This window comes from Malurus melanocephalus, unplaced genomic scaffold (genome assembly GCF_030028575.1).
Source record: "Malurus melanocephalus ecotype Western Australia unplaced genomic scaffold, MMel_1.1 scaffold_38, whole genome shotgun sequence".
NCBI classification, from domain to species: Eukaryota; Metazoa; Chordata; class Aves; order Passeriformes; family Maluridae; genus Malurus; species Malurus melanocephalus.
In genome coordinates this window covers 2,850,464-2,864,568 of record NW_026623270.1, presented here as the reverse complement: position 1 = coordinate 2,864,568, position 14,105 = coordinate 2,850,464, and the positions used below count along the sequence as shown (strand labels likewise).

Here is a 14,105-nt window from a genome sequence, read left to right as displayed (position 1 = left end):
CCCAAAATGAGGTGATGAGTTTATGCAGTGGCTTTCCTCTATAACTTATAGACTTTGTGAACAATCCTTGTSAACCAAGGGTAGAGAGCTGAGGAGGAAGATATTGCCCAGTTTACTTCTAGCCTGGGGCATATCCTGAGAAGTCCTCTGATGGAAGCTGAAATGCTTCCCAGTTGTACTGTTTGCTGCAGACAATAACTCCCTTTCCTAATGTGAGAAYAAGCTGCAAGGCTGAAGCATTCCATGGTAAAATGCCTCAGGTCACTTTGTGGAGTGAGGGTAAGACAGACAGTTCAATTGTAGGGTCCTCCAAAAAATCCTAGCTAGATTGTCTGGCTCTGTATGTGCCTCAGAGAGAATCATTCTCAAGTCCTCCCCATGTGCCAGTCTCAGGGAGACCAAGATCCACACACTGGGTTTTATGAGCAGATGTTGCAGTGAGGATACTGGCCAGCAGAAGATATTCTCAGATGGTACCAGGCCAAGGGAAAGCAGAAAATTGGTGTCAGCTTGCGTGTAGCTCACACTGTAATACACTGCCTGCCATCTGTGTACTTGCTGCTTCTCTTCCCAACTCCATGCAGAAATAATTTATTAAAAGGCATTACACAGGGCTTCTAGCTACCCATCCATCAGGAAAGACAGTTTGTTCTCTATTTGGTCACCCAGGCACTTGTGTGATGCTCACATGGAATTGTTTCCTTTTCYGCTTGACTCACACAAGCGTAAAAGATGAAGCACCAGAATCCACATCCAAATAAAAGTACTGTAGGTGCAAAACTTTGAATTCAAAGAAGAGGTACTGAGATAGCCTGCATGATTTCTCCCTTGCATATAATCATTCCATTTTTAATTATATGATTGCAACCTATTTTTTTCTCCAAACTGGACTCTTGCCTCATTAAATATACAAGACTGGACCTGCTGCTAGTTTAGTAAGTATTTCTAGAGTCCTTGCTTCAGCTGTTTCAGAGATATGGAGGGCAGGAAAGGAGAAGGAGTGGACATGGCCTCAAATCCTGTCTCAAGCAGTGTTCACAAGCAGAAGCCTACAGAGGAGGACAGAGCAAACACATACCACGCTTCTTTCTCATCCTCTCTAAGCCTTCAACAGTTACCAGCTTAGAAACACTTTGGTCTAGAAATCTTTATATTCAGTAACTTTCAACAGATTTCAACAAATATGTCAGACCTACAYGGAAGGCATACAAGTTTTTTATTTCTTCAACGCTTGCATGGTTATCATGAAGGACTGTCTTCAGGAACAGGACAACGAAATTCTTACTTGGATTCCATCATTCTAACACCACTAAACAAGAAGCAACACAAAGCAAGTAATTTTTTTTTTTTTGTCTCAAGAGCTGGACACAAAGCACGTCTGTAATTGGAGTAACTTTTAATTATTTTTTTTCCTGTTAAGAATTTGCTTTATAAAAAATATGGGTATTGAAAATTGGACAATAAATAGAATTTTTAATKATAAAAGTTAATAGATTTTTGAGGTAAAGAATAAAATTAAAATATTTATAGAAGCAGTATTTTTTGGCATAATCTACAAAAATATGTAAAACCTTTAATGGCTATGTGCGTGAGATGGAGTGAACACCTTGGAGTCTCTGCTCCACCTTAGAACAAAAAAAACATTTACTTTAATGCATTAGAGGAGGGTGTTTTATGTTCTATGTTGTCTTTGGTCTATCWGGATTCATTTTTTAACTCAAAGAGTGATATATGTCTCTCAGATATAACTTTGTAATATTATTTATAGGAAAAAAGTTCTCTTTGTTACAAGTGAAGTATTTCAGATGAACACATAYGCAAAGCTCAGTGATGATACTCAAYTACAYACTACACCAAAATGTAATTATTTTYGGAAAATAAATATATGCAACCAGTAATTTTTGTTTTGGCTAATGTTYTTTCTTTCCKTGGGCTTGGCCTTGGAATGGACCTGTCGTTAGCCAGGGGACAGGCTGAGCCTGTCAGACCAGTGTCTGAAAAATAAATAACATCTCTATTGCTAACCTTGGTCTGGCAGAGATCCTCTGTAAAYATAGTTCTGCTCACTAATTATATTCTTTATAATATCACCTCTCTTTTGGTGATAAACGCTGGCCTCTTGGCAGATTCAGTATTGAGAAACTTTTCTCTGTCTGTATTGGATGTAACTTTTCAAAGCTTCATTCAGCCACTGCATGTGCCATCCTATGGGTTCTCCCTTGTTTAATCCCTGTGGCAGAACACTTCAAGCTATTTTAAGTCCTTGGGCAGTCACAACAAAATATATGCCATAAATCTCTCAGCTTTCTRTCCATCCTGAGTTTCCTACTGTGCACTCCACTCACACTTCCCTTCAGTTCCATCATTAGCATAAGGCTTGTAAAATTCTGCGGAGATWAGATGCCTCCTACCTTGTCTATTCAGGGTCACTGCAGCCATCATGTTCTTCTCTTGGCCATGCTCATGATTTCATGTACCTCCTGTAGCATTAAGACAATAAAATGCTGCCAAAATGACTAAAAAAGCTTTCAGCATCATTGCCCATCATCAAGCACAGTGTCAGCTCCTCCTCATTGCTTTGTGTGGAGCAGTAAGGAAGAAAATACACAGAAAATCCCTYTAAGTAGTTGGATTGAAGGCTTCAAAGACGAATTACTGCTAGCTCATGAGAAAGCTCCAACACCTGGTTCAAAGAGCAGGCTCTGAGGCCTGAGCACACATTAGAACACTGACAAGGTAAAAGTTAAGACAAACAATACACAGAGAAAATTATTTTCTGTCCTGTGTGGCACAAACCTTCTATCCTGTTTTGGATGAGAAATACATAGTATTTCTCAATATTACTTTATTTCAGCTGCTAAGTCAATAACTGTCAGATAGTATCAATATTTATTATTATTATTTTTCCACTACAGTGTTTACTCACTTCAGAAAGGGTGAACTGTAAGATTTTCTTCTCCATTATAACATCTATCATATCTTTAAATGTCATATCAGTACATGAGAAAATGCCAGAGAACTCTTCAAGACAGCTGTCATTTCATGTCTATCTAATGCATATTTCTTAGCACAYTTGCTATCATATTTATACACTTTCTGTTCATTCAGTCTGGCTTTGACTGAAAAAAGGCAAAGAAAATCTGGCATTGCACTGCACTGATGCAGGTGGCAATAGTACAGACCCATAACAATGCAGTTTGGAGATCTTCTTGTCTAATGATCCACATGTGCACATTTTTGTTATTTTTATGATTTAATGTGAATCTCTAATTGAACCATTTATGCAATACTGTTATTTAGCGTGAATCCTGTAATGGCTTACCCCAGCCTTCATGCATACACTGATACTTATTTCTCTCTGCCCTATCTCCTTCAGCAACTTGTGAATATAAAACATCCAGGGCAATGTGGATTATTATTAAAAAACCTGTTATTTTTCTTCTAAATAAGTTAATATTTAACCTTCTTTCCTCTACTTCAGATATCTAAAAATGTTTTACAGACAAATGTAATGGCAATAAAATGMATGTCTAGAAGACATTTAATATTGGCCTAAACATGTTTATGAATGTGGCTATAAAAACAAATATATGCATGGACAGAATATATAAATATATCATCACAACACATCAATAAATTCTAGCAAGGCAAGGTGACAGAAGAATCACCTGAATAAAGTATTCCACACATTTTAGTCCTCCACAAATAGCGCATTATGCAAGAAATATCTTGCTCAGTTCTTTTCCCCTGAGAGGACTGYGAAGAAAGAAAATGTAGGCTGAGCCTTGATGCTTTAAACAAAATGAATCTGGTAATTTCTCTGCTGTGTATGAAGTTTGTTAATTTTTAAGTGTGATGCCGAAGATAGCATTTTGATTTTAGTACCCTACAGCTACATGGGAAAGAATTCCCRTTACAAAGAACCAGGAGAAATAGAGCAAACCAGAAATTTATCAGCTACCTTGTAACAATCAAGAAGGAACAGATGAYAACTGATTTCCTTACATAATACTACTGAAWTAGGCRMAAKAACAACTGAATTAGAAAAAGAAAAGTTGCCTATTGTCTTAGAATAAAAACACAGCATGATGGAGCAGTAAGACTTCCAGATGTAAGAAGATTAATTCATTCCCTTCAGATCCATAGGAGATACCTGCAGGTTTTTGCCATGGTAAAAAAGTGGTCTTTACATATCTTGCACCAGCTTGCACTTCTTCCAGCCAAGGATCCACAGCTGTTTTCAGCTACTCCAGGTTAGTGCTGTGATTTAGACTGAGCTGGCAACCCCTTGAGCCCCTTCCTCCCCTCCAGTGGGATGGGGGAGAGAACTGGAAAGGTAAAAGTGAGAAAACCTGTGGTTGAGATAAAGACAATTTAATAGGGAAAGCAAAAGCCACACACAMAAMCAAAGCAAACAAAGCATTCATTTCCTGCTTCCCATGGGCAGGCAGGTGCTCAGCTGCCTCAGGAAAGTCGGGTTTCATCACATGAAACAACTTGGGACGAAACACCGTCACTCCAAACATCCTCACTTCCTCCATCYTCCCCCAGCTCTACATGCTGACCATGATGCTGTAAGGTCTGGGATATTTCAGTAGTCAGCTGGGCTGGCTGTCCTGGCTGTGTCCCCTCCCAATGCCTTGTACAGCCCCAGCCCACTCGCTAGTGGAATGGCGTGAGAGGTAGAAAAGGCTTTGATGCTGTGTAAGCCCTGCTCAGCAATAATCAAAACATCTCAGTACTATCAAAACCATTCACAGCAAAAATCCAAACCACAGCTTCATACCAGCTACTGAGAAGAAAATTAACTCTACTCCAGACAAAATATGCTCAGTGAGTGAGGGAGCAGGATGTTATCTTTTCCTATCAGCACATCCTTCTTTGCTGAGCTGCAATTTGCATTCAGATAATTGTGTTACAGATGAGGTCCCAGATGCTGGAAAGTGAAATACTTCATCACCAGAAGTTACAATGTGATTAGAAAAATCAAGCTACTGGAGAGTAAAACATGACAGATTATCATATTTGGAAAGAGATAGTGGTATTTTYGGAATACATGATTAATGATGAGAGATACCAGCCTGGGAGATTGCTGACAAATGCAAGTCAGGATGAAAACAGAGGAAACTGTCAGAAAATAATTCCGAAATAACAAATACATTTGAGGACATCTGCACATCCAAATCCTGCCTTGCAAGTGGGGACTGTGCTTTCTACTGCCACACTTTGATCTGTTCATCTGAYAGAATGCTCCCTGGAAACACAAGGTAGGTCAGCAAGAGCAGGTTCATGTTGCCCATCTGGTACTGGCACAGACCACAGAACCAAAGCATGGTGACTAGCTCAAACAYAGATGTCAACAAGAGACCACAGAGACAAGAGCTCCTGGGAGAAGAATAGACCAAAGAGAAGAGCAACACAGAAGAAAAACAACCCAGGACCATGTAACAAGGTTTTAAACACTGAAGACTCAGTCTACATCTACTGCCTTTGTAAGGTGCTTTCAGGTTAAATAATTTGTGATAAATTTCTGGAAGGTGTTTGTCATGGTTTGACTCTGGCCAAACACCAGGCACCCACAACATCTCACTTGCTCTCCCCTGCCTCCTCTGCTGGGCAGAGGAGAGGGAAAAAAAAAAATGGAAGGTTATGAGGTGAGATAAGGACTGGGACAAAATGCTCCAAGGACAAAACAGTCTCAACTTAGATTTGCAAAGTGAATTTATTACTAATAGACAGAGTCAGAGGAGAATAAYGAAAAGTAAGAGAAGCCCTTAAAGACACTGTTCTTCCCCTCAACCCCTCCCTTCTTTCCCTCAACTCCTCCCTTCTTCTCACCGACAGCACAGGGAACAGGGCATGTGGATTTTGATCAGTGTATCACCAAGATCTTCTTCCACTATGCAGGGAGAGGAGTTTTTCCCTGCTGTGCCATGGGRTCCCTCCCATGGGAAACAGTTCTCCATGAACTCCTCCAGYGTGGTCCAATCTCACAAGCAGCAGTTGTCCCAAAATTCGTTCAATGTGAGTTCCTCCCAAGAGCAAACAGTCCTCCCAAAACTGCTGTGGTGTGGGTCATTTGTCCGTGGGGTGCAGTCCTCCAARGACAGGCTGCTCCAGCCTGGRARCAGGACCCATTCTCTCTACTGARTCTCCCACTGAATCACRGCCCCCTCCAAGCATCCATGTGCTCCAGTCTGGGCACTCCCACAGGCTATGAGTGGATCTCTGCATCCCCCGKGGATCCCATGGGCTGCAGGGGGACAGTGTGCTTCACTATGGTCATCACCACAGCTTGCAAAGGAATCTGAGCTCCTGTGCCTGGAGCACCTCCTCCCCCACCTTCCCCACTGACCTTGGTGTCTCCATGTTGTTTCCCTCACATGTTCTCACCTCCTCCTCTTCCCTTGCCATAAAACCCATGTGTGCCTTTTTTTTTATTTCTTCCTAAATAATACATCACAGAGGTGTAACCACGATCTCCAACTGGCCCAGCCTTGGCCAGTGGCCTGCCCATCATCTTCAGAACCATCAGAGATTGGCTCTGCTGCACATGGTGGAAGCTTCCAGAAGCTTCTCACGGGAACCATCTTAGCAGTCCCCCCACTACCAAAAACTGGGCCTACCAAAAACTGAGCCAACCAAAACTGGGAAATACAGTACTTCAAATGAAACAGGATTAGCAGAGAAATCAAGTCATATTCCTCTGACATAAAAAACYTTTGCAAGTAAAATTTCCTTGACTACCAATAAAAGTACCACCAGTTTACTCTGGTGAAGTGGTCTGTATTTTACATTTATTGCCCTGCTTGGTCCAAGTCCACCAAGTAACCTAGCCCCTAGCTGGTGAATTACATACTTCATCAACAGAAAATAATGAGTTGTAATCCGAGTATAAACAGTTGAGAGTCATATTCCTTGAAAKCTAAGACTAAAGATGTGAGAAGCAACGGAGAAACACAAAAAGCTCCATGGACTCGTTCAGGCAATGACTCAAGCATGGCCTTGGCTAGGGACATCTTCTARTCTTTTAAGCCACAGCACAAAACAATGCCCTTTCCAGTGCAAACACCAAGTACAGCACTACAGACTTTCCCAACAAGACAAAGATTTCACATAAAGTCAAAATGTTCAGACAAAGTTGATGTTCTTTTACAGTATCATTGAAGAGTACCAGCCAGATTAGGAATGTCAGTAATTATCTCTCTAACAGGCTAAACCTTGGAAAGCCTAAACCTAAGTCTGCAAAACATGGTCATCAGGGACTGTTTTCCTCAACAGTTTATATTGTTATAAAGCAGGGTAACTCATCACAACAAATCAGAAGGTAACTCTTATCAAGAGTTTGCCTTTAAAAATGCTAGAGAGTAGACGTGGAACAGAAAGGGGTAGAAAGCTTTAGAGAAACAATGAAAGACAGAACAAGCAGCAAAAATAAGGAGCATCCAGAAACAATGGCAATGGGACTAATATTAGGAAGATTAAAGTATAGTACAGCAAAAAGAGAACAGGAAAGAAAACTACCCTGTGAGTGGCACATCTGTGCTTCCTGAAAAACTGCACAGGTCCATGGAAGAGCCTTATGAAGTTTTCTTGAAGTATAAAAGTAATTATTTTAATATAATGTATAGATAGAAATAAACTGTCCAGACCTCACCAGAGAAGGAATTTCCTACAATCAAATGTWAAAACAGCTCTGGATGCTGAAAAATTTTTGTTCCTATTTACTGAAAAAAATAGGTATCAGATATGAATGTTAAATGGAACTGAGACAGCAGGAGTTGAAATGAGCTGCCTCTCAACCAGCCTGAACTGCACAACTGATAGTGGCCACATGAAGCAAGACTGTGAATCAGAAGAGCAAGAAATGATGAAGCATTTGAACCTGGCAAAGTGAAAACAAGAATCCTATTAACTTGTGTATCCATTACCTATTCATGATACTGTGCCTACTGAAAACCACCCATAACATGGAAGTTCCAGCATGACTTTCAGGTGTACTKGGATCTACTCCATATAACTAGCAACCATCATGCTGAACTTCTCCTAAGGGAAAAAAAGGTAAGATGAAGACATTTACAAAATTTCAGAATATTTCAATACTGTGCCAGGGTATATAGTTAGCTGAGATGCCAATATCATTAAGCATGGGTGGTAAATATTTACATCATTATTTATGAACGATACTCAGAATGGCATATTCATATGGGCTATATACAAAACATAGTTTGGGATACAAAAATGACCGACACATAGCTCCTGCCAATTTCTATACATGTAGCTAGCTTTAAACATGGGGGAAGAACCATGAATCTTGAGAGAACTGCTGCATCCACCAGAYTATAAATTGATTGCAATTTGCAAACTTTTACTTCATAATTTTATTTTAAAGGTACTTGCACTTACAGTGTGTATTTCAGTATTTCTGCAGCTCTGTGGCTATCCTTGCTGTGTTGCAACATCAGTTCATTGTTAGGTTGATGCATATGTATTAACACAGCAGATGAAAGGAGAATTTCTGGTTTATTTCTTTTCCTTTTCTAACTGGGACTTTTTTCCCAGGTATTTCTATTTCTTTTCTTCTTGCTAGGTAGCTGTTCACATACTTTTCTATGTATGCAAAGAAACTGTTCTGAAGTCTTGTGCAAATACAGAGGCTTAAGCATACACAGCAGTACAAAGAACGAAGAATGCCACTTCAACTTCTTCATTCTTTTATCAGTAAACATCTTGGAGTTAGCTCTTACCAAAGAACTGAAATTAACTGTTTCTACACTGCCAGGCCTTGACATTGCAACATTTTATATGTATTCTTAACATTAGCAAGGTGAGCAGTCGCATYGTCTGCAGTGGAATAATCTACACAAAGATAATTTCAGGGATAAAGCGTTACTTGCAGAAACCCGGGTAGCTAATAGATTAGCAGCGACAGTACGTCTGTCTGCTCTGCTGTCTGCAGTGAATTTCCTGGCTGATACATATTTAATTCAAGCTGTAAGCAGAGACAGGATTTCCACCAAGATYTTTCTACTTGCACTGCTCTGTGTAGATGAGTGATCCCAGTCCTGCCAGCAGAGCAGCAAAGTTTAAGAAACATAACCACAGCAATAACACACCTGGTATTTTTTTCGGTCAACTGTTTTGTCTTTTTGAGCCTTTGAGTTGATGTCATCAAATTTGTCTTTAAAACTATACTGGCAGGAGTCTTAAAAGCAGGCAACAGGGATTCTTGGGTAATCAGTTTTGGAACTTTCAGGAATTCACTGAAAAGAGCAAGAATTGACAATAGTCCATTATATAATAGTAGAAAACTGTAGAAGACAATGGCACTTACAGTCCCTTTTATTAATTTTTTTCTCAAGTTCCTCTCCCCCTTCRGGAGCTGGTGGCGGTGTTTGTGCAGAKAGGCAGTGAGCCAAGTAARTCAGGTGASYGGTACAGCTGCAAACTTACACAGAMCAGTSAGAATAGYAMRGYAKCTTTCAGCCAGRGCAGTGTSTTTAGCCAGCTGACTGCCCTGCTGCAGAACTAACGCCACCATAAAGGCGGGGAGTGTCTGAGAGAAAAGAGGAAAAGAAGATCACGGCAGCCTGGAATCAGGCTGAACTGCMARAGCWGCAGATCTTCAGTGCTGTYTTATTMCCATGGATGGATGCCAGGGAAYGGGGCAAGAAAAACTATTTCAGTTGTAGGCAWTTTTCGCTTTTTTGTGGAAATGGCTTTTGGAAAGCGTTCCTAATTAGAGAACAAGATTTTTTCACACAAGACAACTGTCTGCTTAATGAATGTAATTTTTAGTTTTCTTTCACTCTCCCACCCTTATGCCTCTTAACACTGTCAAAGGCGTTTTTCTTCTTAATAGCACTTTCATAAAAATTTACTGCTAATTACCTCTTTTGAATCTTAACATTACAGTTAAAATTTGCTCAGTCCTGGAAAAAATTACACAAGTTCCGGGCTGGATCACTTCTCTCGGTAGTCCAGGAGGTAGTGGAGGTAGGAGAGTGTTCCACTTCCTCCTGACAAGGCTACTGCCTTGTGCAAGCCTCCCCTCCTGCTCCCCGTGTGAAATGTGGGTCATTTCTACACTATGCCAGCTTTCCTGCTGCAATGGTAATTCTCACAGCCAGACAACGAACCACATCACTGTTGTTGCCTCCTCAGTCTTCATCCTTAATAGATCTAGTTTCCTGATCTCTCCCAAGATTTCACTGCACATTTCAATTAGCTTATTTAAAAGCCCATTTTCAAACAACATTTTTTTGACTCAACCACAAATCACAGAACATGAACAGTTCAGGTTGGAAGGGACCACAGTGGCTCATCTGGTCCAGTCTCCCTGCTCACGGAGGGCCATGCTAAAGCACAAGGCACCGGATTGTGTCCAGACAGTCCTTGAGCATGTCCAGTGAGGGAGACTCCACACCCACTCTGGGCAATCTATTCCAGTTACCGGCACAGTAAAGACACTCTTCCTGAACTGTCTGTGCATCAGTTTMTGCCCATTGTCTCTTGTCCTACTGCTCGGCTCCACCAAGGAGAGCCTGGAAACGTCCTCTGGCCACTCCCCCTTCAGATGCTCAYAGGAATTGATGAGGTCTCTTCTCGAGTTTGACCAGGCCCAGGCCCCTCAACCTGTCCTCGCTAAGAGTTGCTYCGGTCCCTTGATCTTTGTTGCCCTCCGCAGGACACGCTCCGGGACACTCCAAAATTCGCGATGCGTCACACGCGCCGAGCCCCCCGCGTGTGTAAGCGCAGAGCCCGGAGCCGGGAGCGGCGGGTGCCCCGTGTCACCCCCGTGCCCCCCCGGTGTCACCCCGGTGTCCCCCCGGTGTCACCCCCGCCGTGTCGCCTCAGGGCCGCGGGGGGGCGGCGGGACAGCCTCAGCGGGGAGCGCCATCACGTGAGCGCCGTGCCCGCACATGGCGGCGGTCACGTGAGCGGGGCGGGGGCGCGCGGCGGTCACATGACGCTCGGCCGGCGCCGCCTGACGTCCCCGGGCAGCCCGGCCCATGGCGCCCATGGCCTCGCTGCTCCTCGGCGCCCTCCTGGCGCTGCTCCCGCCGTCCGGGGCGGCCGCCGCGGCGCTCCCCGACTCCTACCAGGACTTGTGCAGGTGGGTGGCCGGTGGGACGCGTTGGGGCGGCTGGAGAAGGGCTGTAACCGGAGGGGTACGGGAAGAGGGGGTGTCTCCCGCTGYCCCTGCCGTTCCTGCCCTCCGCGGGAGCGCAGCCCTGGGGCTCAGCAGCGCGGCTCCGGTCGCCAGGGCTATTGGTCGCCCGTTCCGGTGAGGGTCAGGCCGGAGATCGCCGGGGGAAGCGGTGGCCGTGTCCCCAGGCGTGAGGCCGCGGCTGGTCTGGGAGCGCAGCAGGGCTGGCAGCTTGGAGGGGCGGCTGAGGGACCGGTCCCCTCCGGAACCTCTCTGCGCGGGTCTCTGCACAGAGAGAGGAAATTTGCGGGGGAGAAGATGAGTAGACTTGCTCTGTGCAAGTCGCCTGTGGTCAGGACTGCTGGTTTATGTGCCTGTGTTCAGTCTAGTGTGAAAAACCCCAAAGTGGTGTTGGTTTGGAAGGGATGTTATGTTACTTGAGAGTTGTCGTCTTACTAAGGGTAACACCGTGTCCCATTCAGTTTCTTACAGGTCAGCTAAGAAAGCTTTGAGAAACYGACATATCTTGCCAGTCTTAATTTCTTAATTATTTAGCTAGAATATGCAGGGTACTTAGAAGAACACATTTCAATCAATGTCACTGGGAAGGCACCAGTGTAGCAGAGTGATTGTAGCACGAAGGGCAGAGGTTRGATTGCTGTCCACATGGTCTGATCTTGGACATGATATTGTTGAATGGTTAAAAAGGGRAAAAGTAGGTTAGCTTGCAAGAATAAACCGTAAGGGTGACAAAAAATGTTTTGTCAGATGACCAATCTGATTACAGAAATGAGAAACGGGTAGTTTCTGGAGGGAATTTAGCTACTCTGATGAGTGGTTTGTTGATTTTTTTTTTAACCCACCGTAAATGATTTGATTGTCAAGCAGCTCCTACTCTGAAAGTAATGTTAAGTCCTGTCAATGTCTGTCTTGGCTTTGTTGTGTGTCTGTAGAGGAATATTTAAGAGTGCTATAGAGAGACATGCAGTTTCATTTTAGATGCACATTACCTAAGCTAGTTTCATTTTGTTACTGGCAAGTGAAAATAATTTGCAAATATCAGTAGGTTTCCTTTTAAGATGACTCCTTCTAAAACAGACATTTACTGTTGTGCCATCGTGGGGAAAGAACTATTTTGAAGGATTTATGCCGAGTAATCTAGAATGGGTAAAAGAGAAAAACAAGAACTTGTGATCTGATAGGTAGGAAGTCCCCACGGAGTTCAGTGGTGAAGTGTCTTTTTGGGTGCAGTTGCCAAAAAACTGTACCAAGTGAGGAATGATGCAGGCAGTCCAAACACACAACTGGGCGAGTTCTCAGCCAAAAGTTACAATGTTGGTGTGCAGAGCAAATCCTGACCAACCTATTTTTATACTGGCTTAAGACAAGGTTTTTATTTGTTTTACAACTGTTAAGAAAACAGTGTCCTGGGTTTTGTGTGCTGAAATAGGACTGGTGAAACTGCAGCAGTTTCTGTGTCTGGTGTGTGAATATCAAAAAGTGGGCAATAAAGGAAACTGCTGAGGATTAGAAGAGGCATTGGCTCTCCACTAAGTATRTAGGAAAGCTGTGTTGCAGGGTGGAGGAAAGGTGTCAAAACTGTTTTGCGCAAGAACTGTGGCATGAGGCTACTTAAACTGGAGTTGGAGGTTTTCATTGTTTGCTTTGTGTAGCCGTACTGCTGGTATGCTTGGATGGTCTGGGGAAAGAAGAAAAGCTTTCATTCTCTGAAACCTTGTCTAATGGCATGGCTTCAGTCACTGATTTTGTTATGCTTTCTCCTTTGTTCTTGTCTGCTCTGACGGCTGACTGTGCTGTCATGTGACTTGCAATTGAAATTCCTTTTTTTATCTTATGTGTAGAGGTTTCTCCAGGATTGCTGCAGGRTGAGCATCTGGGAAAGAATACAGGGAGCTGGTTGGATATAGGAAGTTACTAGTCAGTTTGGTCTCTTTCCCAGTTTTTCTTCTTTCCCTTGTATTTTTCCTGTTACATTGCAGGAAAAATTCTGGAATTAGAATTAATTTCATGACCTGTTGTTTAAGTCCCCCTGCTTCAAAAGAAATCTTGACAGTTTGGGTTCTATTTCCATGTAACACTGCAAAAGTTGCTGTGTAACTTTCCTTTCTTTCTAAAAAATATGCGGAGTATATTTTGAGTGTGATGGTAGATGGGCAAATACAAACTGCCTCTGTGGGCTGTTTTGTCTGAAAATCTATATTGGATGAGAGGTGATTTAATGACAGGTGATGGTTTTGCCCCCTTGCAAGGATAGGAGCTGGTACATAATTTCAAGGATTTTTAGACTTGTGGATGTAAGGGAATCTCAAACTRCTCTACAACACAGGATTGCTGTTATGCAGACTCCAAATTTTGGGATTGTAAATCAATTATATTTTAAATGTGTAGTTTTTAATAACATAATTTGTACAACTGTCTGTACTTACACTTCTGTTCATTCAAACAGTGTTTTTYCAGCCTTTGTTGTGCAGCCACAACTGTACTCATCTGTGCTGCTTGAAACCCTGGAGTTAGGGTTCATCTTGGCCTTGGCGAAGAAGCACATGCTTAGTACAGAGAGGTGACCTTTAGGTGCGCTCATTCAGCTCCATTGAGTGCTTTGACATATTTAAGTAGGAGATGTCATAAATAAGACATTACTGGATTTGTATACTGATGTGAATGGTTGTGTCACATGCTTGGGATGCTGCCATTGTAATGTCTGAATGTGATTTCTTAGCACATGAGCAGCCTCCTAAAGCTTGCATAATTCAGATTGCTGCCCTTTTTCTTAAGCATTCTGTAAAATGATGTGGATGTAGTTTAGAATGTGGTGTGAAAGACCAAATGTCTTCTGGATSTAAAAAGCTGCAGAGCTTGTGGTGTAGCTTTTAGGCTGTCATGCATGATGCACATGCAAGAAAACTTGCCTGAAGACTCACAGTGTGTGTGATAG

General features: G+C 42.7%; 1 protein-coding gene across 1 annotated transcript in view; it reads left to right on the top strand.

Annotated features, from left to right (window-relative positions):
• The first annotated feature begins 10,987 nt into the window (after positions 1-10,987).
• Positions 10,988-14,105, top strand: part of IGF2R (insulin like growth factor 2 receptor) — a 57,457-nt gene continuing 54,339 nt past the window's right edge. The window contains exon 1 of the mRNA XM_057364427.1: positions 10,988-11,116. Within this exon, the coding sequence (XP_057220410.1) occupies positions 11,013-11,116 (104 nt within the window). The 5' untranslated portion in view covers positions 10,988-11,012. The remainder of the gene's footprint in view (positions 11,117-14,105) is intronic.